Raw genomic sequence first — 14,915 nt, 5'->3', positions numbered from 1 at the left:
AAAACCAGCACTTTTATGTTTTGCATAAGGAAAAGCCCCTACAATGCAACCTCCAGGGCACTTTTTAAAGTGAAAAAATCCAAAATCTCAACTGGTCGCTGGGTTCTCTGGCCAAAAAGCCCTCCTCGAAAACCCAAAGATGTGGGTTGCAAAGTATGGCAAGTATCCACAACAAGTGAAACTGGATGTACAAAAGTATGTTCTCAACATTTACTTCTGCTTATGGTGAAACTGGAACCAGATGACCCCTAACAACATATTGTGTGAAGGGGTAATTAACCAGCTGCAGATGGAGCCCAACTGCTGATCATTTACATTCGCGGCGCTGATCATTTCCATCCAACTCAAGGAAAAGGTCAGCTGGGGGGTAATCTGGGACAGTCCCTCCCATCCCAGCTTCCAAATGCATCCCTGACGCTGCAGGGCTGATCCAACCAAGAGTTCACAGGATCATAGACTCATTTGGGTTGGAAGGCACCTTAAAGCTCCTCCAGTTCCACGGGCAGGGACCCCTTCCACTAGAGCAGCTTGCTCCAAGCCCCTGGGTCCAACCTGGCCTTGAGCACTGCCAGGGATGGGGCAGCCACAGCTTCTCTGGGCACCCTGGGCCAGTGCCTCAGCACCCTCACAGGGAAGAGCTTCTTTATATCTAATCTAAACACATGTGTAGTGCACATCCCTGGAGAGATGCTGGCCTGGTGCAGGACATCTCACTAGGGCTGTGCTGGTGGAAGAGAGGTTCAGGTTCTTCTCTCATGGGTGGCTGTTACATGTAGGTTCTCCCATATGGTTTCCCTGCCCCACTTCCACCCTTGCAGGCCTCTCCAGCTCGCTCCACCACAACTGTCACCCAGTTTGGGGTCATGTGGATGTGAAGGTTACAGGAAAGATCTCCAAGTGACTCTAACTGGACTGGGACCAGCCTACAGTTATGTTGCCTTGATCTTCCACTGTACCTTAAGCTGTCCTCCACTTTTCCAGTTCATTCATATGGAATTTCCAACTTCCCACTACAGGCTCCACAAGCTTTGCAGAGCACAGACAAGGCAATGCTGTCTTAGAATCAACAGAATCACAGAATAGTTAGGGTTGGAAAGGACCTGAAGATCATCCAGTTCCAACCCCCCTGCCATGGGAAGGGACACCTCACACTAAACCATCTCACCCAAGGCTTCATCCAACCTGGCCTTGAACACCTCCAGGGATGGAGCATTCACAGCCTCCCTGGGCAACCCATTCCAGTGCCTCACCACCCTCACAGTAAAGAACTTCCTCCTTAGATCCAATCTAAACTTCCCCTGTTTAAGTTTTAAGCCTTCTCCTGTCTCACCTGGAAACTCAAGCTGAAGTGGAACACAGCACATCCAAAGCCAGCATGAAGGCAACATGAAGCTTTTCAAATCACTCTCGAGCTTAACAGGACACTAACCTTTGGGATGTAACACAGCACAAGGTCAGGACTTGGGTGTTCACACATCAAAAAGGTCCGGAGATGATGCCCCTTCACTACAGAAGCACCATCTGCTAAACAATAAGCCCCAAAATCAGTATCGCCTGTGCTAGTGCCCATTTGGAAAGAGTTCTTAACCAGTCTCCATGTTTTATCCCACATTTGGGGGTTGAGGGAAGTCACTGTGACTTGATCACACCTGTACACGCACACAAAACCCAACTAAATTAGGACTGAAACAGCGCTACCAGCAGTACACACATGTATACGTACACACATACAGACACATACACTTTTAAAAGGGCCGGTTTCATCAAGCTGAAAACAATTATGAGCCAGATCAGTGGGGAAAAAGAACGTAATCAGAAAAACGTGAAGCCTAATTGAAAATTGGTTAAGAACATTTTAACTAGATGCTCCAAAAGCCACAATGCCACAACTGAAAAGGGCGGCCACGCTAGTTAAAAGGCAACCTGGCTCAGACGGAAGTTAAGGGGGCAATAAGGAAGAAAAGAAAAAGGGAACATGACAAATGGAATCAAGAGAAGAGCTCCAGCTGAGAAACAAAAAGCTGGTGTTAGGATGTGTAGAGGGATGATAGGGGAAGGAAGAGAGCAGAGGAAGAAATCAAGGGCTGGTTGAGTTTATCAGTGATTTCTTTTAAAAGCACATTAAGGATGGATTGTTTCTTTAGCAAAAGGAAGGGATATTTTTTTCCTGTGGAAACGCAGAACTGGAAAACAAATTGTTCAATAGTATCTTATTCTGCACTGCTATGGGAGATCATCCCACAGACATGCAAAGCACTTATCCACTTGCACTTCTACACAATGAAGCAGCAGGCAGAACAGCAAACCATGTTTAGCTCAGGAGATAGTACAATTTAGATGTACAAGCATAGGTCATGATTTCTAATGCACTGAATTTAGTACTGATGTCCAGATTCAAACAGATGGGTGGAAAAATTGCTCTGGTTTCAGACCCCAGCTGATGACCAGACTGGAAAATGTGGAGTGTTCAAGGCCAGGTTGGACACAGGGGCTTGGAGCAAGCTGCTCTAGTGGAAGGGGTCCCTGCCCGTGGCAGGGGTTGGAGCTGGAGGAGCTTTAAGGTCCCTTCAACCCAAACCATTCCATGATTCTAACATGATTCCTTCAAGGTTAGTGAACTGTAAGTACTCAGGCAGTTTGCAGTTTAGTGCCACCAACAACCCGAGTATTTCAAAGAAAGCCAAAGGTAGACTAGAAATTAGGTTCATGTTGTTATCAGAGGGGGGTTAAGCGAACAGATTGATCAAGTGCGAAGTACCTTCATATCTGGAGAGAGCAGAAGGCTGAAGAATATCCTGGCAATTATTTTCCACTGATTGTATCTGCAATCCTTTAGGAAACGAAGGGGACAAACGTTAAAAAAGGAGGAAAGAACAACAAAGCAAAGAGAGAGACCAGGCAGGCAAGAAACATTCATGAAGAGTGAAATGAAACAGCACAGAAACCTGCCAATGACAATAAATTGAGGTGTTTGCACCACTGAAGCCAACAAACGTCAAGGGAATTTTAAGGGAAATTAAATCCACAACTGAGACACTGAAGGATGGACAAGGGGACGCATCCAGGGAAGACTGAGAGGTTTAGAGGGGATGGAAAGGTGAAGTATCTGCCTGGGATCCAAGACAACAGTGAAAGCTGAAGGAGCGGCCACCATGAGAGATGGGAGCAGAGCACAACCCAAGTGCCCAGGGAAGAGATTCTTCCTCACATCTAACCTGAACTTCCCCTGTTTCAGTTTGAACCCATCACCCCTTGTCCTATCACTACAGTCCCTAATGAAGAGTCCCTCTCCAGCACCCTTGTAGCCCCCTTCAGACACTGGAAGCTGCTCTGAGGTCTCCACGCAGCTTCTCTTCTCCAGGCTGAACAGCCTCAATGTTCTCAGCCTGTCTCCATATGGGAGCTGCTCCAGCCCCTGATCATCCTCATGGCCACCTCTGGACTTGCTCCAACAGCTCCATACCCTTCTCATGTTAAGGACACCAGAACTGCACACAGTGCTGCAAGGGGGGGGTCTCACGAGAGCAGAACAAAGGGGCAGAATCACCTCCTTCGACCTGCTGGTCACGCTCCTTTTGATGCACAGTAACAAAGAATGCAACCTCAGAGAGGGGCACCAAGGCCAGGTCTCATCCTTAATGGCACCACCTGAGACCAGGCAACAGCAATAACGTGACAAGAATAAATACATGCCAAAGACAACCAAAGGAATACTTTGCTAGTAAACCAAACACGGTGTGTAGAGCGCTGTTCTCCTCCATGAGTCAGAACTTGATCCATTTTCCCGTAACACAGCAAATGTAACAACCCAAGAATTCCCAAGTTTCATCAAAATCCATAAACACATTTTATTCTCCCCAGAAGAACATTGAACTTGGCGGGACAGAGTACCACAGTGGTGGCCCCAAGTCAAGAAAAATCCTCTTTTGAAGAGTCAAAACACCTCCCAGGGATTAAATGCAGTAGGTCTGGAAAATGGGCATCTACTCTAAATACACCCATTCTCCTTTGTCATACACAAAATGGCCATAAAAAGCTTGTAATTATTCCATGTTTACATTAACAGCATGTTAAAAACACGTCATCCCTGTGAGGTGAGGGAAGTCATCCGGGTCAGACAAACTGGCAAACTGAAGAACATGTGGATTAATAACTTGCCCAAGGCCACACAACGAGAGTTATCAGAGTCACAATCAGAACACCAAAACCTTTGGCTGCAGGAGCCGTGCTCAACTTTAAACTCTTCTTTTGCCTCTTTAATTTGGTCTTTGCCACAAGAAGAAAAACATGAAGCAGGAATCTATTAGTCCTATGGTCATAAAGCTTTAAGAGATCACAGCAGTCAGGTAGGCTGATATAATGAAGAACTGCAGACAAGGAGTCGGCCACTAATACCTACTCTAAGGCCAGTAGTTGTGGTTGACCTGAACACAAAGCTTTTAGGGAAAACAAGTTGTTCTGATTGCAAAGGTTTGCCAGGGATGATGCAATGTCCACCACAAATCCCAATGGATTGTTCCAGGAGCTCACTACCTCCATGCCTCTGCCTAGCTTCGACCTTTGCCATTGCATCTTTATGCTCCATCCCTGGCAGTGTTAAAGACCAGGTTGGATGGGGCTTGGAGCAAGCTGCTCTAGTGGAAGGTGTCCCTGCCCGTGGCAGGGGGCTGGGATCAGCTTTAAGGTCCCTTCCAACCCAGTCAGACTGGGATTCTATCTTGGCAAATCTTTGGCTGCTTATACTAAAACAGTAGCTCCTATCAGTGCTTCCTAACAAACATCCAGAGAAGCAGAGGTCGCAAACCCTCTCCTTTCATAAATCAAAGGTATTGAGTTTCTCAAGCCTTGCATGCAAATCCAGTTTCCTACCCCTCACCCTGATGAAGGTTCAAACTGTCACACCTTTGTACAACAAAACCATTAATAACTCCAGCAATATTAGGACAAATACTGCGTTGCACAAAGTGATGCTCTGCAGGTCAAGTTACATTAACACTTGTCATGAGGATGTTCAGTAAAGCTCATACATTTCTTGCTTGTAGTTTTTGCCTGAACTGTGCTATTCTATGCCCTGGAAGACGCAGCATCTGGAGAGGACAGGTCAGAAGACTAAATATTTTATTCTGTTTCCATGATAAAAGATAACACTCCAAGCAGAAGTGTCCTCCTCTGCTTTAATTTGACAGAGGAAAAAACAGGTCCTTCTGTTCCCCTATGGATTCTGACCATAAGAAAGCTCATTCCTTTAGGGCATCCTGAGGTCTGTTGGAATTGACTGCACGTCAAAGATCTTTCTTTGACTCCATCCTACCCAGATACCCTACATACCCAGAGGTGTCTCCAAAAGGACTCCAAAAGCATTTCTCTCCGTAACTTCCACCCCTTCCTTAGTGTATCTGTAAAACCACCCCACTGTGCCCTTCAGCAACTCATATCAACTTATCTGCCATGCTCTTCAGAGCTGCTGGGAGGACAATGCCTGGCTGTAAAGAGATTCACTGATGAAAGGCAATAACAAGCAAGACATTTAAGAGCCATGAATGACCAGAAGGGCTTAAAATCCACCCCACATTCCTCTGCACAAGGATGAGTTTCCTGGTTCTTCACTGCTATGAAATATTCAGCCATCACAGTAAACCATTTAATAAGGGGAAAATGAGCTGAAGGTGAACCAAGCAATCCTATACTGTGATAGAGAAGAGGCAGCAGTAACAAACAATGCCAAAACTAAACCCAACAGAAGGAAGCAAGCTTAAAGATCTTATTCAGCCTCAAGACATTCCAGACCAACGGGACCATGGCAACTGGACAAGTCTGCATCTATCATTAAAGAAAGGATTAACCATAAAATATAACTGCATCTAATCAATAATCTTTGAAAAACTGCTCACAGGTTAAAAAAGGTGAATAAGGAATCAGCTTTTGTTTTCCCTGCTCATTTTCTCTCTTTCCTTATCTCCAGTTTCAGAGGCATCACCAAACCTCACACCTCTGCTTCATGTTAAGCCAGCGTGATCCTTCCCAGTCATGTGTTGAGAAGCCAGTCCACACATCTCCAACCACATTCACATTCCCACATATGTGCATGATACAGAGACCCCATCAAAACCAGGCTAAAGCAAAGCCTCCGACTCAATTCCACTACTGATCCCACCACACGAGCCTCGGGAGCTACCACACAGCATCTATCCAGCGACCTGGCCTGAAGTTCACATTCAGTCAGCACTTCTGATAAACAACACTTCCCCATTGCTTTTTCCCAAGGTTTCCAACCAAAATGTAACTTTCCACATCTTCAGAGAAACTGACTCTTCTTTGGATCCTGGATGGGCTTCAAAGCTATTATTCCATTTGATTTCTACATCCTCTTGTATTACTCCTCCTCCTATTCAGATGGCAAGGAGATTATTTTTTCTACCACCAGTTTCAGTAAGAAGTGGCAGCAAACTTAGAAGTTATCACCTAAAACTAACAAATACATAGATAAAAATTAGGAAGAAATAAGAAGAAAACCTGTTAGACAAAATCAGGAATTCCTACCTCAGCCTAACACTGGTTGTGACAGTAAAACAGATGCCTAGAAATCAAGTCATTTCTAATCACAACAGTGCAGGAATGTATTTCAAATGAAGCTTTTTGGAGTGTTGGGAATGGTTGGGTTTTTTTAAGGGTGGTGTAAGAAAGAGACAAGATGACCCCATGCTAAGAGGGTCTAAAAAAAAGCCTACAAAATTCCAACTAAGAAGAAGTTGTAAGACACAAGCATCACCTTCCAGACCAGACTTCTGATTTGCAATTGCTGATATTAGTGACATACAACTGATACATCAAGAACTTCATTCCTCAAAATAACTCAGATATTCATCAGAAACAGACCCCACAGGCAGATCAGGGTTTTTAACTCTTGGTACTCCTCCAAGATACTGAACATGCCAAGAACCAGTGCCTTGAAAAGCATCGCCACATCACCTCTGCTTGCTGGTGGGGTTCACACATACACAGGACCCCAATTCCATCACCTACAGGACAACACGATTGTATTTCCAAAGCCTGAGAGAGGAGGCACCACCAAGGAGGGCAGCAAGAGGAGGCTGAAGGCATCCTCATACCTGAAAAGGTGCTGGAAGAATCAGAGCAGATGTGCAAGGCAGAATGAACTGGGCTGGGACATCCAGTCTAGGTCATGCTTTGCCTAGAAAGGTTGGACCAGATGATCCTTGAGGTCCCTCACAACCTGGTGTTCTATGAGACGTTTCTAAACTTGCAAAAGCCCCACACAGTTAAGCATCACTTTTTTGGTCAAGCATTTTGCAGCTACCAGTCTCATGGTAGCACTGAGTGTGCCCTGTGCTATGTGTTAGACAAAAAACACAGTTATACTTACCATGGTTCACTAGAAAGAGTCAGCCCAGCACACTGGAGGTCCAGAAGGGCCCCTGAGTCATGTCTGCTTGAGGCAGCTACCACACACCAACCCCTTCAGCACACACCAGTGCCCAACCCTCTGTATGGGAAAACACTTACTCTGCAAATCCTCTCCTTCAGCCACAGTGAGGAATGAGGTCTCCTTCCGAGATCTGCACCACAACCAGCCAGGGAGGGAGAGCAGTTTTGCTGAAGGCCACATAACAGTTTCCTGCTAATGATCCTCATTCCCTGCTCTACACCACCATCAGGAGCTGCAACCTCAGAGCCAATAAATAAAACCTCCAGTAAGAGCATGGAAAAGTCCGTATTAAGCATGGACTCTGGTGGGAGCTTCCCTCTCTGCAAGGGCTTCTTTCATCTCCACAACAAACCTTCCCTGGACACCTGCACCCCTTGGTCCAAGGGCTCAAACAAAGGGATGCCATGGAAACAAAGGGATGCCATGGAAACAAAGGGATGCCATGGAAACAAAGGGATGCCATGGAAACAAAGGGATGCCATGGAAACAAAGGGATGCCATGGAAACAAAGGGATGCCATGGAAACAAAGCACATTCTTCACTGTGACCCACAGCCAGGGCCATCTGACCACTGTGGGTCTTCAGGATGGGTGCTCAAGAGCAAGTGAATGTGTCTTCATTTTCGCCTGACCTTTAGGATTTCAGAGGGATGCCTCCAATGCCTGGAGATCCTGTATTTCTACAGACATTAATGGAATCTAGGTGACCTTTGGAGGTCCCTTCCAACCCAAACTGTTCTATGTTTTATACCAGCCATAGAAAAAGCTTCTGAACCTGATGGGAGGAACTCCTCCTTCCACAGTTGTGAAGTTCAGCATTTCCTCAGGCTGCTTCTTGCCCTCACTTGTGTCCTACCCTCACTACAGCACCAATGCTGCCAGGCAGAGAGCAAACATTTAGAGGGGAATTTCGGAAGACACAAATTGAACCCATAAGCATCCACAGGTCTTCAGTGGCCTAGAGACAGGTTCTCAGACTTCTGGGTTACATAAACACCTCCTCTCTGTATTTGGAGGGTGCCCAGAGAAGCTGTGGCTGCCCCATCCCTGGCAGTGCTCAAGGCCAGGTTGGACACAGGGGCTTGGAGCAAGCTGCTCTAGTGGAAGGGGTCCCTGCCAGTGGCAGGGGTTGGAGCTGGAGAAGCTTTAAGGTCCCTTCCAACACAAACCAGGCTGGGATTCTATGACAAGACCTCATTCACCATCGGCAACTCATTACTTCTGGTTTTGGACCACGCAGAGCCTTGGCACATCAGACCCACCTATCGAACCCAGCACAGATCACTCCTGTCAACATCTATCAGCCTGGCTAGCTGGTGCACAGGGGGAGGTGACCAAAACCAGCAGCAACACTGGAAGACAGCAATGAGGTTACCAGCACAGCATGTTCTACCAAATCACGAGTGTCTACATTAAGCTCTGGAAAGCTTCCTGCCTGGTTTAGCTTCCCATGCGTTACCAAACAGACCCCAGAGCACATATATTTCTATTTGCATCTTGATATTTGGCAACAGCAAGATATATGTCCTAGCAAGAATGAAAAAAAAAAGAAGCCTTCCATTCACAATGAAACATCTACTGGACATCCCTGTGGGCCTAATTCCCAGAACACCAACATCCAAACCTCCAAATGGGAAAAACATACTGATTACCTGCCAGTAACCTCAAGAGTGGCAAGCCAAGCCCTTAATAGCAGGCTGCGTTACCATCTGCCTACCACACAGTAACTGGGAACGTGTTATTGTTCTGAGTTGGACTTAGCTGTCAAGATAATTGCTTCATTATTCATTAGATGTTCCTCTCTGCAGCTGCTCAGAAAGCTCACGTGGATAATTTACTGCTTGCACAGTATATGCTTCTCTTGACTCAGTGGGCACAGCAGGACCGCTATACCCAAGTCCATCTAAATGAAGCATTAAAGGGTTAGAGCCTGAAAAGCTGGATGTCTGCGCCAGAAATTTGAAGGTCCATTCTCAGCAGGGCTTTTCACACCCCCAAAAATACTAAAACATTGAAGGGGAGAAAAAAATTCTACAACCTGCTCAAACCAAGTATTTCCTGGGTCAGGGAAATCCCAAGCACAAACAGGCTGGGGGAGATGGGATTGAGCAGCCCTGCGGAGACCTTAGAGCAGCTCCAGTGCCTAAAGGGGCTGCAGGAAAGCTGGAGAGGGGCTTGGGACAAGGGCCTGGAGGGACAGGCCAAGGGGAATGGCTTGAACCTGCCCGAGGGGAGACTGAGATGAGCTCTTAGGCAGAAGCTCTTCCCTGGGAGGATGCTGAGGCGCTGGCACAGGGTGCCCACAGAAGCTGTGGCTGCCCCATCCCTGGCAGTGTTCAAGGCCAGGTTGGACACAGGGGCTTGGAGCAAGCTGCTCTAGTGGAAGGTACCTTCATGTGCCCTGGCCCAACCTCACACATAGACTGGTATTTCTTTAGCCACCCCTTATTTTTCCAATGTTCACCTGCTGCCAATCCTACTAACATCCCCCTCAATCTCATTCCATGATTTAAGATCAACTGTAAAGGTAACAGCAGATCAAAGGGATGGAGAGTCCAGAAAGACTTGCTGACAGCTTGGAAATCCTGCTGCAGATCACCCAACTGGAGTGAGGGGCATTACTCCTCAACGAGCCACTCTGAACTGAAAAGCCTGATAAATCATACCCAAGACTGGATCACCACACTTACATACCCACTTCTACCCATCTGCTGCAGCTACGACATACACTATTACTTGCTTCATCAGCTCTCACCAAATGACAACAAACCTTGACTCGTGTGCCAAGCCTGCTTCAAACAAGCGCAGGACACCTAAAAATGGTATTTCTTTCAAGCCCTGCAGCTCTGTGTTCACACTGTCCTTCATGGAGAACACGAGGAGTATGTCATGGTCTTCCATCCGGAAAGCTCAGGCCAAAATCCTTTCCATGCTCCCTTGGCTGCACCTCAACCTCTTCTTCCGTGTTCAATGCATGACGCAGTCTGGAAGAAACTAAAGGACCCAAAGAGCCCAGAGGTTCTCAGGAGGAGAGGGAAGGGATTGTCCTGACGTGGATTACATTGCTATGTTGTTAATTACCATCGAGCCAGCTTTCTATTGAGATTACAGGCTGCCACGCTGCTGTTGTAACCTCTGAAGTCTCTCCAAAACCTCCTTTCCCTGTTGCTAGCTTAGCGCTCTTGGTCGAGTCCCAAGCTGTGGAAATTTGGGCTGTGTTTTGATCAAAGCCCTCCTCGTGTTCCGTGCAAATTTCAACACTTGTGGTCGCTGGGCTCCCTCGCCAAGCTCCAACCATTGCCTTTCAACACCCGTTGCTCCCTGCTTCTTTCAAGGGGTGATTAGGCACGGCTCTCAAGCAAAGCTGGGGTTTCAGAAGTCGTTTGAAGGCCTGGGACAGAGGTTTACATAATAATCATGGGTTTGGTTAATTAGGCTTTGCAAAATGTTTCAGTTTTAGATCAAACCACTCAACTTTTTATCCCCCTTCTCAGAGATGCGCTCTATCTTGGAGGGAGCGATGAGGAAATTAGAGAAGCAAAAGAGCTCACAGAGAACCACTTTAGAAGGACACACTTCAACCCCCCCCCCCAAAGATCCCCATGTCTGCACACACACAGGGGCTCCTCAGCAAAGCACAGCTCCCATCTCTGAGAACATAACCTCTGTTAATGAAGTCAGAGCATCATCACCTCCTACTGCCAGCAGCCTGAAGGCCATATGAAACCCATACATCACTGATGGGGAACGAACTAACGCAGCTCCCTTTGAGTTACAGTTCATCCGCTTCTCCCAACCACAGTGTTCATACCAGACACACAGAAGAAAAGCAGTAACAACCTACTGCACCACATTAGTAAAGTCTCTTAATGAAAGAAACCAAACCTCTGAGGGTCACTTCTGACCTACACAAGACATCACTGTGTTCTTGGTTCTGGGCATAGTTGAAGGTGTCCCTGCTCGTTGCAGGGGGCTTGGACTAGATGACCTTTGAAGGTCCCTTCCAATCCAAACTAGTCTTTGATTCTACAAACAACTTTCTCCCTCAGGTGCCTTATCTGAAGAAATAAAACCTCAAGCTTTTTCACTGGGTTACTGTCCAACACAGCATCTTTCCTTAAATGCAGAAATCCAAAGCAAGATACTACAGGGTGAGTAGGGGAGAGGGTCCTAGTGGATGACAAGATGACCATGAGCCAACACTGTGCCCTTGTGGCCAAGAAGGCCAATGGCATCCTGGGGTGTATTAGAAGGGCGGTGGTTAGTAGGTCGAGAGAGGTCCTCCTTCCCCTCTCCTCTGCCCTGGTGAGACCGCATCTGGAATATTGTGTCCAGTTCTGGGCCCCTCAGTTCAAGAAGGACAGGGAGCTGCTGGAGAGAGTCCAGCGCAGGGCAACGAAGATGATTAAGGGAGCGGAGCATCTCCCTTATGAGGAAAGACTGAGGGAGCTGGGTCTCTATAGCTTGGAGAAGAGGAGACTGAGGGGTGACCTTATAAGTGTCTATAAATATATAAAGGGGGAGTGTCACAAGGATGGAGCCAGGCTCTACTCAGTGGCAAACAATGATAGGACAAGGGGTAATGGGTACAAACTGGAACACAAGAGGTTCCACTTAAACTTGAGAAGAAACTTCTTCTCAGTGAGGGTGACGGAACACTGGAACAGGCTGCCCAGGGAGGTTGTGGAGTCTCCTTCCCTGGAGACATTCAAAACCCGCCCTGGACACATTCCTGTGTAACCTTATCTAGGTGTTCCTGCTCCGGCAGGGGGATTGGACTAGATGATCTTTCGAGGTCCCTTCCAATCTCTAGCATACTGTGATACTATGAGTATTTTGCCCTTAGCATCGAGATATACATAAGGCTTCTGCCAAAAAAAATGGTATCATAGTTAGGGCAATTTTACATCAATTTGTGCACACACGATGAACGTCTGAACACCCAGGTCTATGCTGGATGGCATCAGATATGGATTCCTCGCTCTGTGCCTGTCAGCGCTCCCAAGAACAGGTTCTGATGGTGTTTTCACAAAGGAAGGACCATCTTCCAAATACACCCTGGAAGCTGATCATGTAACTGCTGACAGAGGTTATCTGTTGTCTTTAAAAGACATAATAATAACCCAGAAAAGCTTCTAACCATAAAGCCATCCCTGCACTGACACGACAAGCATCAGGAGACCTCCCTGAACACAGGACTCAAACCAATCCCTCCTGCAAGAGTTCAGCTTGGGTGAAACCAAGAAGCATGAAGCTGTAATGCCTGAGAGGTGATAATAACACTGGTGGGTAGGGAAGCATTTCACAAACCTTCTCGAGCACGCTAATGGGGAACTGCAGGCTCGACCCTTTGGCTGGACACGTAGCTGCGCTCTAGGAAGGGATCCAAGATGTTCCACGCTTCTTCCAGATGTCAGCAAAAAGATCAAATGGCCAACAAGGCCAGCTCCTGCCCCTGGCCCCAGGGAGAGGTTATTTCTTCTGCAACATCAGGCTTGAATTCATCCCACCCCAAGTGTGGTCCAAAGACACTCAGTCTATGGCAAGGCCACAGCTCATTTACTCTGGGACCGAAGCTGCAAAGGGCAAATTCCAGATAAATAGGGGCTAGAGCTTCATTCACTGCAGAAGAGTTTCCCTCTGGACATCCTGACCCCTCCTTGTGTACAAATACCAAAACACCATGCAATTTGTCACAAGCAGGACAAGAGTTACCCAAAACGAACACCACCAAATATGATGTTCTCTCCCCATGGCATCTTCTGTGGACCAAGATAAGCCCTGAATGATTTTGCTGCTCTTCTGAGCTGGCATTTGTCAGTGAGGGCACTCAGAATGCATTGCTACAGCTGCAGGCATGCAAACCAGATTTGCCTGGGTTTTCTTTTGGTTAGCTGGAAAATCAAGGACTGACAAAATGTCAACCTCTACCAATGGACACAAGGGTGAAATGCACTGAGGATAACAGGGATTTCCTACAGAGGTCTCAAACCAGCACAGCAAAACATTCCTTAAGGTCCAAAATCAACAACCCCAGTTGGCTCCATTAGTACTGGGACTATTCCCACCCTTCCATGATAGGTTTTTAACATCCTTTGAACAACAAAACCAGGTAGCATCAGTCCTTCCCACAGACCCAGAGCTGACCTTCTGAAGCACCACACACATGGGAGTGCAAGGTACTCCAGCAATCATTTCAAACTTCCCTGCAGAGTCTTGAACAGATAAATTATTCAGCAGCGTTCCTTGAAGATGCACAAGGAGCAGCCGTGAGATCAAACAGAAGCTACTGAGGATGAGAAAATAAAGCTGCAATCCATATGCACGCAGAAAGAGCCATCTATAAATAGCGAAGTAGGAAGTGAAGTCTCCTTTAGCAACATAATTTATACGAAGTTGGGTTCGTTCCCAACTTCAGAAGTGAGAAACAGGAGAAGGAATAAAAATTTATTGCAATCTGATGTCGAAGTTGGACGGCAGCTTCGCAGCGCCACGTTCCCAGCAGCTGCTTCACGTGAGAGCGAGCGACAGCTCCAGAACCCTGCAGAAAGCACGAGCTGCAGAGCAGGAAAGCTCCTTCCCCGGCACACACAAATGAGTACGCTCACATTGCTCACTGACTTCTGGAATCATAGAATAGTTAGGGTTGGAAAGGACCTGAAGATCATCCAGTTCCAACCCCCTGCCATGGGCAGGGACACCTCACACTAAACCATGGCACCCAAGGCTCTGTCCAACCTGGCCTTGAACACTGCCAGGGATGGAGCATTCACAACCTCCCTGGGCAACCCATTCCAGTGCCTCACCGCCCTCACAGGAAAGAATTTCCTCCTTAGATCCAATCTAAACTGCCCCTGTTTCAGTTTGAACCCGTTACCCCTTGTCCTGTCACTACAGTCTCTAAAGAAGAGTCCCTCCCCAGCCTCCCTATAGGCCCCCTTCAGATACTGGAAGGCTGCTCTGAGGTCTATGAGGACTTCATTTTGCCTGGGTCTGTTTGCAACCCCAATAAAAACCAACAAGCTGAGGGTGGCAAAATCAGAGAGGCAGCAGAGTGAAACTCCTGCCCCCTGCAATGGTTGTGTCCCCCAGCTTTGAGCCATCTCTTTAACCCACCGCAACCTCCGGTCTTTTTTAGTCTTTTAGTTTGTAACTGGGAGCTTTGTGGATAAACTCAGGCTGGGCAAATCTCTCCTGAAGTCTTTAGGAAGATAAAGCCCATCCGCCCAAGCTGCCCATCACTCCATGAGAAAGATCACAGAACCCCCGACTGGTCTAGGTTGGAAGGGACCTTCAAGCTCATCCAGCTCCAACCCCTGCCACGGGCAGGGACCCCTTCCACTAGAGCAGCTTGCTCCAAGCCCCTGTGTCCAACCTGGCCTTGAACACTGCCAGGGATGGGGCAGCCACAGCTTCTCTGGGCACCCTGTGCCAAAACAAACGTTAAACAATAGAACCACAACAAGTGA

General features: G+C 47.3%; 1 protein-coding gene across 8 annotated transcripts in view; it reads right to left on the bottom strand.

The window, feature by feature from the left end:
• The window catches only part of EXOC6B (exocyst complex component 6B), a 293,055-nt gene that overhangs the window by 185,574 nt on the left and 92,566 nt on the right, over window positions 1–14,915 (bottom strand). The window contains exon 1 of one of the 8 annotated variants that reach the window (XM_057401266.1): window positions 7,525–7,748. The exons of the other annotated variants lie outside the window; for them this stretch is intronic. Within the exon in view, the coding sequence (XP_057257249.1) occupies window positions 7,525–7,743 (219 nt within the window). The 5' untranslated portion in view covers window positions 7,744–7,748. Of the gene's footprint in view, window positions 1–7,524; window positions 7,749–14,915 lie in introns of those variants that run through there. 8 annotated transcript variants of the gene reach the window in all.

This window comes from Pezoporus wallicus, unplaced genomic scaffold, assembly GCF_028554395.1.
Source record: "Pezoporus wallicus isolate ANWC-B61680 ecotype Strahan unplaced genomic scaffold, APGP_CSIRO_Pwel_v1 contig_8837, whole genome shotgun sequence".
NCBI lineage: Eukaryota > Metazoa > Chordata > Aves > Psittaciformes > Psittacidae > Pezoporus > Pezoporus wallicus.
The sequence above is the reverse complement of the archived record's forward strand: the minus strand, read 5'-3'. Positions and strand labels throughout refer to the sequence as shown.